This window comes from Octopus sinensis, linkage group LG4, assembly GCF_006345805.1.
Source record: "Octopus sinensis linkage group LG4, ASM634580v1, whole genome shotgun sequence".
NCBI classification, from domain to species: Eukaryota; Metazoa; Mollusca; class Cephalopoda; order Octopoda; family Octopodidae; genus Octopus; species Octopus sinensis.
In genome coordinates, this window is record NC_043000.1 from 89,930,471 (window position 1) to 89,949,530 (window position 19,060).

At 36.7% G+C, this 19,060-nt stretch overlaps 1 protein-coding gene and 1 long non-coding RNA gene across 3 annotated transcripts in view; one reads left to right on the forward strand and one right to left on the reverse strand.

The window, feature by feature from the left end:
* The first annotated feature begins 222 nt into the window (after positions 1 to 222).
* Positions 223 to 11,554, forward strand: LOC118763037. The gene is made up of 3 exons (XR_004998787.1): positions 223 to 451; positions 6,446 to 6,450; positions 11,530 to 11,554. It is a non-coding gene; the product is annotated as an uncharacterized LOC118763037 (long non-coding RNA).
* LOC115210321 (cullin-1) overlaps positions 464 to 19,060 on the reverse strand; it is a 65,459-nt gene continuing 46,862 nt past the window's right edge. For both annotated transcript variants that reach the window (XM_029778846.2, XM_036502242.1), the window contains exons 14-20: positions 18,404 to 18,480; positions 14,983 to 15,111; positions 12,919 to 13,011; positions 10,603 to 10,721; positions 9,005 to 9,110; positions 7,030 to 7,143; positions 464 to 2,081 (exon numbers count right to left, since the gene is read on the reverse strand). In XM_029778846.2, the coding sequence (XP_029634706.1) occupies positions 2,001 to 2,081; positions 7,030 to 7,143; positions 9,005 to 9,110; positions 10,603 to 10,721; positions 12,919 to 13,011; positions 14,983 to 15,111; positions 18,404 to 18,480 (719 nt within the window). In that variant the 3' untranslated portion in view covers positions 464 to 2,000. The remainder of the gene's footprint in view (positions 2,082 to 7,029; positions 7,144 to 9,004; positions 9,111 to 10,602; positions 10,722 to 12,918; positions 13,012 to 14,982; positions 15,112 to 18,403; positions 18,481 to 19,060) is intronic.

The window sequence follows — 19,060 nt, forward strand, 5'->3', positions numbered from 1 at the left end:
TACACACACACAATATATATTCACATATATATATACATATATATATATATATATACACACACACAATATATATACACACACCAATATATATATATATAATATATATATATATTATATATATATATATATATATATATATTACACACACACACAACACTATAAATATATACAGAACCAAATGTGGCTTTTTGTATTGTCCTTTCTTGTTCAGTGTGGAAAGGGGTGGGGGTGAGGAATTAAAGGAGTCAGTCAAAGATGAGAAAGCTGTGTTCATATAGGTTGGCTTTATATGTTTTTGGTATTAAAAGGGATTCCAAGCCTTGTTTCTCTGGGCAGAGTCTCTACAATGAACTTAAGCAAGCTATCAGCAAAGGCAGTGCCGAAGTCAGATATTGATTGCTGTTTCCCATCAATCAAATGTTCTTTATATTAGATACAACAATAACAGTGTGTGTGTACGTGTAAGAGTAATTTTTGCTTTTTTGGAGGTTTTTATTTTTTGCTAAAATTTTATTTACATTCTTACTTTTAAGGAAATCCTCAAAGAGAAACTGTTTTGTGTTTTATTGCAACTTTTGAAAAACAAGCCAACCATTTCTGAGCTAACTTTCATAAATTTTTGGAGGGGGTCTTTTTATTTTTATTCCGCAACCCCTTGAAATTAAAAGTTTACCACGTCTTCAAACAATGTTAGGAAAGAAAAAATTAATTCTTTTGTCAAGGCATTCTTCAATTAATGATTTGATTTGATTGTTAACACTGTGAATATCGTTTTGAGATTTTGGTACAAGAGCATAAGATATCCTGGTGTTGTTATGTAATACAACTTTGGCTTGAAGAAATCGACATGTATGTTAAGCAAAAATTTGCCTTCAGAAACCAGTTTTAAAGAAGTTCTATCAAAGAAAAACCACAAAAGAAAAGATCAATCCACATGGGACAAGGCCACTGTTCATCACATCATATTGTTGATATTAGGTACCGTAAAATTTCTTAATTTCTTATGTTCTATCAACCAAGAGATAGTGTGGGATAAGAGTAAAGAGAGAGAAGCAAAGAGGGAGAGGGGTGAAGAAATGAACAGAATGACACAGAGAGAAAGGAGTTCTCAAAAAAAAACCAATACCCACCTAGGAATATGGAACAATCTCCCAAGAGAATTGCAACGCATTAAAAAGAATAGCAATAAACAGATTGAGAGAAGGAAATAGCTTTGCTTATATTTATTTTATTTTTTGTCTGTTTGCTTTGTTTTTTGGATGTATTTTTTTTCTTGGTTTATTTTCTTTTGTTCGTAATTGGGTATTGAACTGGCTGGGTTCTAATTATATAAAAAAGATCAAGAGAGGAAAATAGTACCCAAGACAGTCCAAGACAGTGAGTGGACTATATAAGATCTGTGGAGCCAGGGAAAGAGACCAAACATTTCTCACAAATGAACAGTGAGAAGAATAGAAGAAATTTCAGCAAAGGTGGGAATGTTTCCATTCAAGAAAAGCACAGTTCAGCAAATACAGGAATGTTTTCCATTGTACGAGAGCGCATGGAGAATAGAAAAAAAAAAATAATTAAAAATAATAAAAAAATACCAGCTACATCTTCCTCGTTTCAAGGAATGAGAAAGCAATATAAATTAATCCATTGATAATTTTTACAAGTTTGTTTTCAGGAAAACATTTTTTTCTAAACAACAACGGGAAGTGAAGAGAGAGGACAGGAGCAGTATTGTAGAATGCTCAACTCCATTGCTGGAACAACCAGCCAATCAACAAACCAACCAACCAACCAATGCTCTTGTTTGTTGCAATGCTGGTCTGCACAACTTGAAGAAAATGACACTGCTTTTCAGACACAAAAAACAGAACTGGAGTCAGTTTCTTTTTTGCTCTTCTCCTTCCTGCTAGTAAAGCCGATGACAGCAAAGATCCAGCAATAAATTAGTGTTGTTATTATTATTAACTGGCTAAATTAAAAACTTCATCTGCAATCAGACACAGGAACTAGGCTAGGTAACTGTAGACATCTTTTTGGCCATCGACTCTCTCCAAATATTCTTTCTCAATAAGATTATCGATGCATTTCTGGAAGAAGAAAAAAAAGAAAACAAGACATCATTCAACATTGCCATCATCATTGTCGTCGTCATCAACATCAATATTCAAAGTCCAATTTTCCATGCTTGCATGGGTCAGACAGATTTTCATACTGTAAAGTGGTTGTGTGCATGGAAGGGTATCCAGTCCTAAAAACCATGCCAAAACTGACCTCACCTGTGCTTCTGCCACATAAAAAGCACCAGTCCACTCTGGTGTAAAAACCTTGCCAAAACAGACACAGAAGTCTGATGCAGTCATCTGCCTGGCCATCTCCATCAAACAATCCGGCCCATGCCAGCATGGAAAACGGACATTAAACAATGATGGTGATTTTCTATGACCTAATATGGTTCCTGTTACCAACCCTCATGCATTTCCAAGCAAGGTAATATTTCCATGTGACAAATGTTCTTAGCAGAATATTGGAAATCAATGACACTGTTTACATGACAATAATAACCATTTACAATTATCACATCATGTCAAGAGAGGCAGATAATTTATACCAGCTTGTACACACACATGCGGGGCTTCTTTCAGTTTCCATCTACCAAATTGACTCACAAGGCATTGATCAGCCAGAGCAATAGTAGGAGACATTTGCCCAAGGCTGTACAGTGGGACTGAACTCAAGACTATATGGTTGGGAAGCAAGCAAGCTTACTAACTAGCAACATTTGCACCTTTAGATGTTAATAGAAATTCCTTAAATAACCAATTCCTTTTGACAGTTTTTATAAAGATCTGAAATTGTGTCAATTTCTCAAGCATAGCTGACAAGTAATGAGAAAATAGATTATAACTTAAGAGATAATCCATTCAAATAAAAGCATATACATAGACATGTATCCATGCAAATAAGGCATATGTGTGTGCATGCATCTCAGTATATTTGTATATATTTTTTAGGTGTATCTGTGTGAATGTGTCTTCTTGAAGTTATAAATATATAGCTGTGTAGTAAGAAGTTTGTTTCCCAACCACAAGGTTCTGGTTTCAGTCTGTGTGGCACCTTGGGCATCTTCTACTATAGCCTTGGGCCAACCAAAGCTTTGTGAGTGGATTGGTAAACAGAAACTGAAAGAAGCCCACTATATGTGTGTGTGTGTCCTACCATTGTTTGACAACTTGTGTTGGAGTGTTTACCTCCCCATACCTCAGTGGTTCGGCATACGAGACCGGTCGAATAAGTACCAGGCTTTGAAAATAAAAAAAAAAGTCCTGGAGTCAATTTGTACAACTAAAACCCTTTGAGGCAGTGCCCCAGCATAGCTGCAGTCAAATGACTGTAACAAGTAAAAGAAGATATATATATATATAGGGTTATAGTGACATATAAAGGTATGTGTACATGTGCAATAGGTTTTAGGATGTACATCAGACTGGTTCTTGTGCGCGTGATTGTGTGTAAATGCTTTAAGTCTCCCCATACAATAAAGTAATAAATTACCTGCCATATCTTTATTTACTCAAATCAAAAACTATTTAAGCATGGGTATGTGGTTGCGGGCATTGGAAAGCCTAGTGTAGAGATAGTGTGCTGCACAACCCAGTAACTCTCTCTAATTCCTAGAATTCCTATTCCTACTTCACTTCAAAACTGACCACCACACATTCAACATAAAGTGAAACTCATCCTCTCAGATAAATCCTTCAAATGAGTCTGGAATCTGCTATAGCTACCAAGTCGTAAGAAGTAAACTTACATTGCTTCCAAATATGCCGAGTACTTTGCAAACACTTCAGTCATATCAACATATGTATATAAATATATACTAATATATATTAATATATATGTGTTGGGACTCTCCTATCAAATATGACATACGAGTGTTCAGCTTTTGCCGAACAACCTGCACAAATGATCTATCAAATGTATGTGCTGTACTTTTGCTCACTTTCTCCATTAATTCGATGTTGCCTAAACAGATGCACGGTGTACCACGCGTCAGGTGTTGAATTGATCACAGAGAAACGAACTCAAGAACACAATGCACTAACCCAGTCTAAGAATTGAAACCACAGTCTTCTGATCATGAGGGCAACACCTTGACCACTAAGCCATGCCTACTGGTTAGGGTATCGCCCTCAATCATGAGTATGTATAAATACATACATTACTAGCAGTTCTGGTGTCCATCACAGACAATTTTCATCTGCCAACAATATATACACAAGTGCTTTTATGGACCATGCACTCATTCGAGAGGTCCTCTCAAGGTAAATAACACAGCATTTGGTATTTTAACACAACATATATGTTAAGTTGGATATAAAGATTGCCTTTGGTATTAATACTGCTTCTATTCACTCTTTTACGCTTTTACTTGTTTCAGTCATTTGACTGCGGCCATGCTGGAGCACCGCCTTTAGTTGAGCAAATCGACCCCAGGACTTATTCTTTGTAAGCCTAGTACTTGTTCTATCGGTCTCTTTTGCCGAGCTGCTAAGTTACGGGGGATGTAAACACACCAGCATCGGTTGTCAAGCGATGTTGGTGGGGACAAACATATACACACACATACATATATACATATATACAATGGGCTTCTTTCAGTTTCCGTCTACCAAATCCACTCACAAGGCTTTGGTTGGCCCGAGGCTATAGTAGAAGACACTTGCCCAAGGTGCCATGCAGTGGGACTGAATGTTCACCATCCCACTTCCATTGCACACACACACCTCCCTCCCTTTTACATACACATACATATGCTCACACACAGTTGAAAGTCTCCCACCACCAGTTTGCCATCACCCCTTCCTTCCTTATTCATCTATCACCCCTTCCTTTTTCATTCATATGTTGTGATGGAGAAAAATACAAGAGTATTATTATAGTAAACTAATATTCATTTCTTCTTTTACTTGTTTCTGTAATTTGACTGTCACCATGCAAGAGCACCACCTTGAGGGGTTTTAGTCAAATGAATCCATCCCAGGACTTTTTTTTTTAAAGCCTAGTATTTATGCTATCAGTTTCTTTTACCAAGCTACAAAGTTACAGGGACATAAACACAACAGCGGTTGTCAAGCAGTGATGGGGGGAAAACACAGTCGCACATACATAGATATATACATACACAGATACACGCGCACGCACACACACACACAATGGGCTTCTTTCAGTTTCCCTGTACCAAATCCACTCACATGGTTTTGCTTGATTCAAGGCCATAGTAGAAGAAACTTGCCCAAGGTGCCAAACAGTAGGACTGAACTTGAACCATGTAGTGAGAAGGCAAGCTTCTTACCACATAGCCACACCTGCACCTAGATATAATATTACTATATATATATATATCTTATCAACATTAACATCGTTTTGACATGCTTGCATGAGTCAGAAGGAATGTGCCAAGGGAACATCTATGGCTGGACACTTTTCCAGTTGTCAACCCTCACCCATTTCTAAGGTAATAATTGCCCTTGGATGGGCATGTTTTCAAGGAAGACTGGAAACACCTGCATCTGTCTAGCATTACGAATTGTCACAACTGTAACTATGGAATGATTACTGAAGAATAAATACTATCTCAAACACACAATCATCATCATCATCGTTTAACGTCCGTTCTCCATGCTAGCATGGGTTGGACAGTTCAACTGGGGATCTGGGAAGCCAGAAGGCTGCACCAGGCTCCAGTCTGGTCTGGCAGTGTTTCTACAGCTGGATGCCCTTCCTAACGCCAACCACTCCATGAGTGTAGTGGGTGCTTTTTACGCGCCACCTGCACAGGTGCCAGGGGAGGCTGGCAACGGCCACGATCGGATTGATGCATTTTACGTGCCACCAGCACGGAAGCCAGTCAAGGCGGCGCTGGCATCGGCCACGATTTGGATGGTGCTTTTTACGTGCCACCAGTAGTTCATATATATCCGAAAAAGAAGCACACTCTAAAATATTAGAGCAGGAATATATTTAGAAGGTTGAGTGATCATTGGTTTCACACCTATAAAGCACTTGGCCATATAGGAAACTTATCAGATTCAAATGGCCTAGCTGTATAGGTGAGTCTGACAAGTTACCTATGCAGCTAAACACCATATAGATAGGGAACCAATGGTTACTATCTGACTGGCGATAACAAACAACCATACATATCAAATTTTATATATATATATATATATATATATATATATATATATACATCATCATCATCGTTTAACGTCCGTTCTCCATGCTAGCATGGGTTGGACGGTTCGACCGGGGATCTGGGAAGCCAGAAGGCTGCACCAGGCTCCAGTCAGATCTGGCAATGTTTCTACAGCTGGATGCCCTTCCTAACGCCAACCACTCCGTGATACAAGGGGGTGTTGAAAAGTTCCTGGCTTTAAGAGTATTGCAAAAGGCCTGGTTGGAGGCCCGAAGTTCTTTTACAGGGCTTAGAAAAGCTGAAGGACTACTGCAATGAGTGTGTGAGTCTGAGAGGGGAACATGTTTAAATAAAATCATAATCAACCGATCCTCCTGTAGTTTCTTTTAACCAAAACCAGGAACTTTTCAACAGCCCCCGCATGTGTATGTATAATATATATAAAGGGTAAAGACCCACTTTGGTCATGAATGATTATGGGATTGCATCTCTCCACACTACTGATGTTATCCAAAAGAAAGGCAAAGGCTGATACAGATTGGCACCAGTGACGTCACAAGTCATTCCTACAGCTGAATGAACTGATGCAATGTGAAATAAAATGTCTTGCTCAAGAACACAACACACAGCCCAGTCCAGGAATCAAACTCATTACCTTAGGATTATGAGCCAGACACCCAAACCGCTGAGCCATATATGTATGTATATATATATATATATATATATATATATATATATAGAGAGAGAGAGAGAGAGAGAGAGAGAGTACAACTGCTGTATAAAAAAACGTTCTGTAATTCATTAACAACATCATAAGTAATATATGCAACACCACTGACCTTGATAAGAGGAACTTTGGGTTTAAAATGTGATGACACTTGAGTACAAACTTCTTGTAAAAGGTTTTGATGTTTTAACTCTTTTCTCATCTTCATAATTCTAACAATAGCAGCCTGCAATTAGATAGGTAGACATTTAGTAATTTACTAATATACAACTTACACAGACACATACATATATTATCATCATTGTTTTCAATGTCCACTTTTCCAAGCAAGCACGGATCAGACAGTATTTGTTGAGGCAGAATTTTCAAACAGCCAGAATGCCCATCCTGTCACCACCCTTCCTCCTTCTACTTCCAATGGTCAGGCGTATTTTCCATAGAAAACTGGAAACAAACGACATCGTGTGTCTGGCAATGACGCTTAGTAACAACCAACACACAATGTTAAGACAAAGACACAATAACACACACATGCAATTTTATATATATATATATATATATATATATATATATATATATATATATATATATATATCTCACACACCATACACACATCAAAACAGAAAACTAGGAAATTTGGTATATTTTTAATTCTATGTTGTATGTGGAATTAACATGTTAAGACAAAGAGACAGTAACACACACAATTACATATATATATATATATACATATATATATATAATTAACTGCAGCTAAGCTGGAGCACCAGCTTGAAAGGTTTTAGCCCAACAAATCGACTCCAGGACATATTTTTTCCCCAGCTTAGTACTTATTCTATCAGTCTCTTTTACCAAACTGCTAAGTTACAGGGACATAAACCTACCAACATGGGTTGTCAAGAAGTGGGCAAATACAGACACATACAGATATATGTATATATGTATGTGTGTGTGTTTATGAATAAATATATATATATATACACATAAAAACACCCACTACACTCTCAGAGTGGTTGGTGTTAGGAAGGGCATCCAGCTGTAGAAACTCTGCCAGATCAGATTGGAGTCTGGTTCGCCAGACCTCAGTCAAATCGTCCAACCCATGCTAGCATGGAAAGCAGACGTTAAATGATGATGATGATGATGATGACAACAGACTTCTTTCAGTTTCCATCTACAAAATCCACTCACAAGGATTTGGTCATCCATCTTCCATACCTTCCATACTGAACTAAATTCTATAAATCCTTAACTTGGATAATTAACTGTTAACTAATACACCACTTCCATTATTTATCTTAGTTACTCTATATTAAAACCCAGTCAGCCATTTACTTCATGTAGTTACATTAACGAAAAATTTAAAAAAAGGTCACAATTTATGTTCCTAACACTAACTGAATGATAACTAAGTTATTTTACTAAATTCTTTGTTATATTTAAAGTAATTGAAAGAAATACAGAGCATCTCAAAACAAATAGAGTAACGAAAGAGTTAAACAAAACACAGTGCAATTAAAACTATTGTGCTTTGACTTAAGTTCTGCTGCAATACCATACCTAAATCCCTAGACAAAGCAAAATAGACTGAACAGTTAAATGGACCACGTTGCTATTACTAGACTAGACTTCATACAACAGAACATTACATGCAACATATTACTGGCCATCACTTATAATACTTAATCAGTGTCAACCGGAGTTCATTAAGCATGTCTGAAATGGGTTGAATTAGAGTGACTCATAAAAGAAAGTCAACTAGACATTAGTAACCAACTTGACTGAAATGGTTAATTGCAGTTATTCATAATAACCAACTAGACTGAGCTGAGCAGAACTACTAATAAATGACAGCCAACTAGACCTTAATAACTAGTCTGAGCTTGGTTCAGCTAGTCTTAAGTCAACCAGACATTAATAACCAACCTGACTGAGCTGGGCACAACTATTTATAAATGAAAATCAACTAGACATTAATAACTAATCTGACAGAGTTATTCATAAATCGGCCAGACATTGATAAGCAACATGATTGAGCTTGATTTAGCAACTCAGAAATGAAAGTCAACTAGACATTGATAATCAACCTGAATGTGAAGTTTTCGGTCCTCTTCAATGTTTTTATGAGTTACTTCATGCTCAACTTTTTCTTCAGTTTTCATTGGGATGTTGATATTGACTCGGAACTTTTTACTGAAAAACAAAACAAATATAAATAAAATTTGAAATTTAATATCATCAAATATCTTCTCTCTCTCTCTCTCTCTCTCTCTCTCTAAACAGTATACATGATAAATAAAGTGTATATTTACACAAAACATTTAAAGAACACCAGAAATACACTAAAAATAAAGGAATATTTCCTTTTATTGACCATCAATTGTGAAAGTGGTTACTAATATGAAGGGTATCCAGATAAAGAAACCATGCCAAAGAAAAAAAGCAAGGAACAAACAGGGGACTCTGCAGGCCCCAGAGTAAAAAACCAACAGATTAGTAACTCTGTAACAACTGACAACATAGGAGAACAGTAATTAAAGGTAAAGACACTGATACAGGATAGATAAAACTTAAGCACTGCCACAAACATCTTATCAAGTGCTGGCAGCACAAGAAAATGCAGTTCACACTGTATAGGTTCAACACCATCACCATCTTTTAATGTTCCCTTTTCTATACATGCAGGAATCAGATGGAATTTCTTGAGGCAAATTTTCTATGGCTGGATACTCTTCCTGTTGCCATCCTTCTCCTGTTTCTGAGAAAGGTAATATTTCCCTCATGGCTGGACATGTTTTTCATGGAAGACTAGAAATGAGGCACTCTAATGAAATGACAGCGATACTCATAACTATCTAATGATGTCAAAACAAGGAGCCACAAATACACATAAATATATATATATATATATATATATATATATATATACACACACACACACACACACACACACCACACACACACACACATACACATATTAGACAGGTTTTCACATAGCTTTCCTCTACCAAATGCATACACTAGGATTTGGTTAGTCTGTCGCAACAGTAAAAGCCACTTGCCCAAGGTGCCACACAGTGGGACAGAACCTGAAACTACATGATCGGGAAAAAAAACTTCTTAACCACAGTCATGTCAGACTGACAAAGGTTAAATAACTACATATATTATTAAATGGTGATCTCAAATATACAGCAGTAACAATGAGATAGCAACATCAGTTCTCTCCCTTAAAAGAGACGTTAGTAAAACGGGATATATAGAGAAATTATAAGGTCAGCTTGACAAGGGAACCGCTGCATGGTTAGGAAGCTTGCTTTGTAACCACATGGTTTCAAGTTCGCTCCCACTGCACAGCACCCTGGGCAAATGTTTTCTATTATCGCCTCAAGCCAATTATGTTTGCCTTATGAGTGAATTTCATATAGACGGAAATTGTGTAGAAGCCCATCATGTGTGTGTGTCTTCTACATCACTTGACAACTAGTGCTGGTTTGTTTATGTTCCTGTAACTTAGCAGTTCAGCAAAAAAGCTAAATACAAGTACCAGGCTAAAAAGATACAATAAATACTGAGGTTGATTTATTCAATTAAAACCCTTCTAGGCAGTGGCCCCAGCTTGGCTGCAGTCCAATGACTGAAACAAGCAAAAAATAAACAATATTATAAATGCAGACAGTCTTACTTGTTATAATTTGAATATATGCTTAATTGGGCAGTTGGCGGAAGATCATTCTCATCATCAATGTCTGTGGTGAGCAGTTTGGTTTTCAGCAGAATCTTTAATACTTGAAGAAGTGTATCCTAAACAAATAGAAACGGATTTCTCAATAATGAAGAATATTATATAAATTTGAAGTGCATTAACCAGAAGACACACATGACACAATCAAAAGCAAATCTAAAAATTATAACATCGATGGCAGTTTTCACTATCATCAGTCGTAACACAAGCCTGATCTGCTAGAAAATAACAGCAAAATTCTTTGTCGTTGAGCACACTATCATCTTAAAACTGCAATGACAAATTGGATAGTCCTAAATACAATATATCTGGAGGAAAAGAAAAAACTGACAACTGGGATGGTCACAGCTGGAATGCCTTTGATCATATGTCTTCTCATATCATTAGCCCAATGTGTACACACACACATTCATACAACTCATGCCAGCATAGAAATGTAAAAAAATGATGTAAAAAAAATGATGACTGCCTTCTAACTGCAAATACTTGGAGAATCAGGATTGTCATGAGAGATCAGGCATGAGATGGTGAGACACTGATGCCTTTCCCTGGAGTGAAGCTATTTGGAAACTCCATATTCCAGTCATCAAAAACTTCCCAAACAAACACCATAGGAATATAAGCATCTGCAGCAGATACTCAGTTACCTACTTATCAATGTTTCTTTTCCTGCTGAGGTTAATAGGTACAGATATGGCTGTGTGATTACAAAATCCACTTCACAACCACATGGTTTCAGGTTCATTCCTGCTGTATGGTAAGGCTGAGAAGTGTCTTCTACTATAGCCTTGGGTTGGCCAATGCTTTGAGAGAAAAATTGACAGACATAAACAATGCAGGGACTTGGAGGGAGTGAGTGAGTGAGAGTGTGTTTGTGTGTGTGTGTGTTTGTTTTACATTGCAGTGAAACATAGGCTTTGACTATAGAGGACTTGTGAAGGCTTGAAAGAAATGAAGCTAGCATGCTCCACTGGATGGGTAATGTCCTTGTACATGCACAACAGATTATAAATGATTTAAGAAGAAAAATGGGTATAAGAGGCATCAGATGTGTGCAAGAGAGAAGACTACACTGGTTGGTCATGTGATGCATGTGGATGAGGACAACAGCATATAGAAATGCTGAGCTTTAATTGTGGATGGTACCTGTGGAAAAGATAGAGCCAGAAAGATATGGGATGAAGTGGTGAGAAAAGATCTTCATACACTGGGCCTCACTGAGGAAATAAATAAAGGAGTGTGAGATGTGGAAATTTGCTGTACTTGATAAGATGTATCAAGCTAAGTAAAACTGCTGCCTTCCACACATACAGGCTTGTCTTTTCAGCTGTTGGTGCCACATAAAAAGCACATGTACCAGTGCTACGTAAATGCACCTGTGCTGGTGGCACATGAAAAGCACCTAGCACACACTATCAAGCCGTTGGCATTAGGAAGGGCATCCAGCCATAGCAACCATGCCACAACAGACAATTAGAGTCTGGACAGATCCATGTCAAACCATCCATCCCATACCAGCATAGGAAAAGCAGACATTAAACAATGATTATGATGATATATGAGTGGACAAATGAAAGAAATTTAGGAGTTATGTGTATTATTATTTAAAACAGTTTGATTTGATTCCATGTGACTTATAGGCCTCTAACAGAAACCCTGTCTCTTTCAGATTAAGTTTACCAAATGGAGAAATAAACGAAGTCCATTAGGGTTACGGGAAAATAGACTGATATTGGTTAAGGCAAATCACATGGTGTTATCAGAGTAAGGCTAGTTGTTCTGATAACACCATGTGACCTGCCTTAACCAATAGTAGGCTATTTTCTGGTAGCCATATTGGATATCCTGTATTTCTCCATTCAGTAAACTAAGCTTGAAAGAGGAAGGTTTCTGTTAGAGACTCACAAAACTAAGTCACGTGGAGCCAAATCAAACTGATTTAAATAATAATAATAATATATATGTATATGTATATATATTCGTTGTTATCATCATCATAGTTTTATATTCACTTTTCCTTGTGTGGACAGGTCCTCTATGGCATGAAACCTGTTCTACTCTTGCCCCTTCTCTCATTCTTGACATGCAGTTCTTTCTGGACTGCCAAATCCTGTCAAACCATCTGATCCATGCTGGCATGGAACACGGGTATAAAATAATGACAATATAGTAAAAAGACATGATTCATTTATATCAAAAAAAGAAAAAAAGAAAATGATATCCAAAGAAAATAAGAGAGAGATCTCAATTACTGACCATATCAATTTGGGTACTTTCTTGTAATTGTTGTACATCAAGTGTATCCACTGAGTTATATTGTAGAAGAACAGCCATCTGATAAGTTGAAGCCTAGAAAAAACATATATAGAATATAAACTTCTGACAGTGCTCATCTAGAGGACTATTCAAGTAATTAGGTGATAAACCAGAATAAAGATAAAATCTTTGCTGTATATCAAAAGGTTTTAAAATGAGATGTTGGCCTTCAATGATAGAGGACTGAGACCAAAATAAATTTATTTGATAGGCTAAAAAGCTTATCGTAAGATGATAGTTTGTTCTTATCCCGCCTAATTTAGTAGACCTAAGATCAAACACATTCTAGACATGACCATCCCAGCTTTTTTTTTTCAAGCATAGTGCACCAAGGACTACATCAGCTTACGTTGCCTTCCATTTTTAAGATAGTAGGGTTTGATTCGAAGAGAGATTTTACTGTTATTTCTAACAGGTCGAGCAACCAGACAGAGGTTCGTCCATTGGATTTGCTTAATGAAAGATAGCCATATTTAAGTCACTATCAACCTTAACCCTTTTGGTATCAACCTGCCTGAAACTACCTTTGGTTCTATGATATAAATTCTATGTTTAATATTATACAAATTAAAGGCAATGAGATGGCAAAATTGTTAGCACACCAGGCACTAGAACTCCAAACTGCAGCATTGATCTTCTATCAGTGCAGCCACAACAATCATACACTCTCCTACAATTTGCAGCTTTGGACAAACGTCACAACCCAACATCTTTATCTTTGTTCTTGTTAAGACAGCAAGTTGCCAGAATGGTTACTGAATCAGACAAAAGGTTCATCAGAATTTTTTCTGGCACTTCACATTCTAAGTTCAAATTAGAATAAGTACCAATTAAATAATGGGTTGATGTAACCAACTTATCACTTCTAAAATTGCTGGCCTTATGCTAAAAGTAGAATTATCATTATTGTCATTATTGTTGCTGTTATATTAGCAAGCGGGCAGAATCATTAGCACATAAGACAAACTGCTCAGTGGCATTTCTTCCAGCTCTTTACATTCTAAGCCCAAATCCTGCTGAAGTCAACTTTGCCTTTTATCATTTTAGGGTCAAGAAAATAAAGTACTAATCAAGTAATAAATGCCTCTTTTAGAAGCTAGGAGAAAGGGCATTTTTCTCTTCAACATGAAAGTTGTTAAATACTTGATAAACATTCAAATACAGTTAGTATCAATTGTTCAAACAAGAATAATGTACAAGACATTTTTATTTTCAGTAACCCTTTAGCATTTAAACTGGCCATATCCAGCCAAAATATTCTACCCATTTTATGTACAAACCAGCCAGCAACCATTCTTAAAATTAACCGTTACGAGTGGCTGTGTGGTAAGTAGCTTGCTTACCAACCACATGGTTCTGGGTTCAGTTCCACTGTGTGGCACCTTGGACAAGTGTCTTCTACTATAGCCTCGGGCCAACCAAAGCCTTGTGAGCAGACTTGGTAGATGGAAACTGAAAGAAGCCTGTTGTATATATATATATAAATATATATGTATGTGTGTGTATATATTTGTGTGTGCGTATATGTTTGAGTGTCTGTGTCTGTCCCCCCAACATCGCTTAACAACCGATGCTGGAGTGTTTACGTCCTCGTAACTTAGCAGTTCGGCAAAAGAGACCGATAGAGTAAGTACTAGGCTTACAAAGAATAAGTCCTGGGGTCGATTTGCTCAACTAAAGGCTGTGCTCCAGCATGGCTGCAGTCAAATGACTGAAACATGTAAATAAGACACCAGACAAAATGCTGCTAAGCATTTTGTCTGTGTTTATAGTCTGAGTTCAAATTCCACCAAGGTCGACTGCCTTTCATCCTTGGTAAAATATTTGTCAGTTGAACACTGGAGTCAATGTAATCAACTTAATCCCTTCCCTGATTATTGCTGGCCTTGAGCCAAAATTTGAAATTATTACTTTTTACAGAATAAAGTGAATACTAAAGGGTTAATCTAAAAATTCTAAGGAAAAAAATATATATGAATTTATAAAAAAAATCATGTAGCTTACCTGGAGAATGTACTTCTTTTTTAAATTAGCAGTCAAATCACCTTTGGACATGTGATAGACCCAGTTTAATTTGCGACCACTGTACTGACCACTATAGAAAGATGTGAATCTTTGGAACGTCTTTTCTAACTGTGAGGAGAAAAATTAATATAAAAATATAAGGATTAATTCATTTGTAGTTCTGAAATGGAATATAACAATTTTTAATTTCTAAAGATAATTAAAGATGGCAAGCTGACAGAATTGTTAGCACGCTGAGCAAAATGCTTAGTTCTGAGTTCAAATTCTGCCATGGTCAACTTTGCCTTTCATCTTCTGGGGGTCAATAAAGTAAGTACCAGTTGAGTACTGTGGTCCATGTAAGTGACTTATTCCCTCCTCTGAAATTATTATTAATTATTATTAATTATTATTATTAAGGCGGCAAGCTGGTAGAGTCATTAGCATGCTGGATGAGATGTTTAGCAGTATTTCGCCCATCTTTATGTTCTGTGTTCAAATTACACCATGGTCAACTTTGCCTTTCATCCTTTCTGGGTCGATTAAATAAGTACCAGTTATGCACTGGGGTTTGAGGTTATCAATTTACCTTCACCCAGCAAATTTCAGGCCTTGTAACTATGATAAAAAGGATTATTATTATCATCATTATTGTTATTCAGGTGGCAAACTGGCAGAATTAAAAGCACACTGGGCAAAATGCTTAGCAGCATTTTGTCTGTCTTTACGCTCTGAGTTCAAATTCTGCCATGGTCAAACTTTGTCTTTCATCCTTTCAAGGTTTATACAATAAGAACCAGTTCAATACTAGAGCCAATGTAATCAACCATCCCCTCTCCTGAAATTGCTGGCCTTGCATCAAAATTTGAAATCAATATTGAATATCTCAAATTTGATGAGCTGGCAGAATCATTACCATGCCAGACAAAATGCTTAGCAACATTTCTTCCAACTTTATGTTCTGAGTTCAAATTCTGCTGAAGTCAACTTTGCCTTTCATCCTTTCGGGGTCAAAAAAACAAGTACAAGTTGAGTAGTAGGGTTTGATATAATCAGTTTGCCTCTCCCTAGAAATTGCTGGCCTCATGCCAAAAGATGAAACCAATCTTTAACCCTTTGGTGTTTAAGCCGGCCATATCCGGCCCAAATATCCTACATGTTTTTACATTCAAACTGGCCCTATCTAGCCTCTTACACCTAACCTACATTGACATTCTAAGAATAAACTATCATACCATTGAACCTTCAAAGCTATAAGATAATGTATGATTAATTCAAAACGATTTGAGTGAAAACAGTATTACATTTAACAGAGTAATCTGAACACTAAAGGGTTAAGACAATATCATCTTGTTGAGTTTGATCTCCAATCATCTTCGCACACCATCTCTCTTAACAGACCTCTTTAAAATCCAACATTAATCCAATTATCATCACCACCTGTTCCTTCTGTATCATATGATCACTTCCTAAATCAAGCAAACCAAACCAACATTGTCTGCAAACACAAAAATCTTTACATCCCAAACACCCTGGTACATCAAGTCGGTTAACTGGTTGAAGTTCTGCCATTTCTACACTGACAACCTTTGGCAATAAATATGCTTCACCTCTATCCCTTTAAGTTATATCCTTCTCACAATTAAATCTTATGACCTTAAACTTCCAAGTGGTTTCCATTAAGTTACGTAAGTGACAAACACTGGCTAATTTAACTGGAGAAAGTTATCCAATATCACTAACTTGGAGGTGTTTATCTATCATTGAAATATTTTCAAAATGACCATCAGGGAAGTAGAAGATACTTTTGCACACTGCACACTCTGCAAGCTCTCAAACTGCCCAAATGTAGCTATGCCTTTTGTTCCCTTGTCAATAAAGCCTTACTAACTTTTGCAAATCCTTGTACACACGATTCCTCAAGAAAAATAGCTCAACAAGTATCATTCTTGCAGATAAAGCAACATCTACTTCCGTTGCTTGTTTTGCTCCCAACTCCAAACAGTACAGACTCATGGCAACATCACTCCAAACTTTCCTTCTCTACCTCACAATCTATTTTACAATCACATACACATAACTGCCAAATGCAAGTAATTCTGATCGCTCCAATGCAACAAGACGACCCAATCCTGACAACTTTTCCTTCCATTAATACCAAACTGTGACAATTCAGAGATACCTCCTGTTCTCAACTATTGTGCTATTTCAATCGGAATGTAGCCCAATCTAAAAAAAACAAAGGCGCATTTCTTTTGATTTTATTAACTCTGACAATTCAAATGTAAGGGAAACAAGCACCACATCTACCATCTTCAATGACACTTTTTCTTTTCAATGACCACCCAATGCACCTATATCTAAACCCATCAGTGTTTCTTGTCTTATTCCACCACCAAAGCATCCATAATACACTGTATTCAATCTTATATAACAAATAAATGCCAAAAAAAATGAGGTTAAATTTAAATCATTCATTAAAAAATGTTTCATTTACTCAATATATTTTTCAATTGAAAAATAAAACACTAACCAAAAACTATTCTACTGTTCACAAATTATTAATTACTAATTTAAGAAATCATTGGTTAACAGGAATATAGAAATATTCAAGCAGCTAAAAACTGTCTGAACTATGGTTGCAATCTTTAAGAACTCCTCTAAGCTTATACATGCCACATCTCATTGGTTTCAGAATTACTTATACTTTGAGGAGACACCCTGACATTTCATCGTCACCATCTTTTCTCTCCTCTGCTGCAAGACACCTGTTCCAGTCCCTCTATTATACTTTACTGACCAAAATTCATTTCCTCTAAATACTACATTCCAACTCAGCTGAAGTGGTCTTGTCTTACAAGTTACTTGGTAACCTCAAAGAAGCACCCAGAGGTTGACATTAAGAAAGGCATCCAACCATAGAAACCATGCAAAAACAGACACTAAAACTGAAACGGTCCTCTAGTTCATCAGATCCTGTGAAACCATCCAACCCATGAGAGCATGGAAAATGGACGTTAAACAATGATAATTCAAAGTGAAAAAAACTGTTTAGCTCTTAGTTTTTTTTTTAACACAGGAAATTTTCCCTCTAAAACCAATAGATAGAAAGGTTTAAGCAACATTGCTAAGACTAACATCAATCCTCAATATATGCCAAAAACCTTAAAATATTTTATTTAAATAAGATGTATCAAAAAGATAAGATCTATTAAATATGCTGTCTGTTGATATGGACCTAAAAACATCAAATCTCAGGAAAGTTAAATAAGGACAATATAGATCTAAAATTCTTTTGTATAAAGAGCAAGGAACTTCTACTTGATTTTCCTGTTTTACATCACTTATTCTAAGCTAGCCGGTTTTGATGTTAAGGAAATATTATTTAGCATTGCAGAATAAAGAGGAATATAATTCTTACCTCCATAGGAAGATTAAAAGATCCAGCTTGTTGAATAGGCCACGAACCAGATGTTAAAACTTGTATACTGAAATCAACTGTAAAAACAAAACAAAAATAAATTTTAAAAACTCAATGCATGAGAGAAGTTTAGTTATATGATGTGGATGGATGTCGACAGCTCCATAAAGTGCCGATCTCTAAAGAAGATGGAACACGTGGAAGAGGGAGACCCAGGAAAACATGGGATGAAGTACTGAAGGATGACTTCAGGATGCTGAATCTCTCAGACAAGATGACAAAGGACCAAGATCCCTGATGCCTTGTTGTACTCAAGAAGACCAGTACTCCACAGCAGAAGTGTTAAGGCCACTCCCCCTGGTGAAGAGGATTGGCCTGCAAGAGTCCTGTGCCAGAGCCATGTAAAAAACACTTGTGTTGGTGCCATGTGAACACACTCATGCTGTGCCACATTATAAGCATGCACTACACACTGCAAAGTGATTGGTATTAGGAAGGGCATCCACACGTAGAATCTACGCCAAATCAGATTGGAGCCTGGTGCAATTCTGCAGCTTGCCAGCTCTGGTCAAACCATCCAACCCATGACAGCATGGAAAACGGACATTAAAAGATGATGATAATGATGAACTATATATTTCTATTTTTAGAATATTT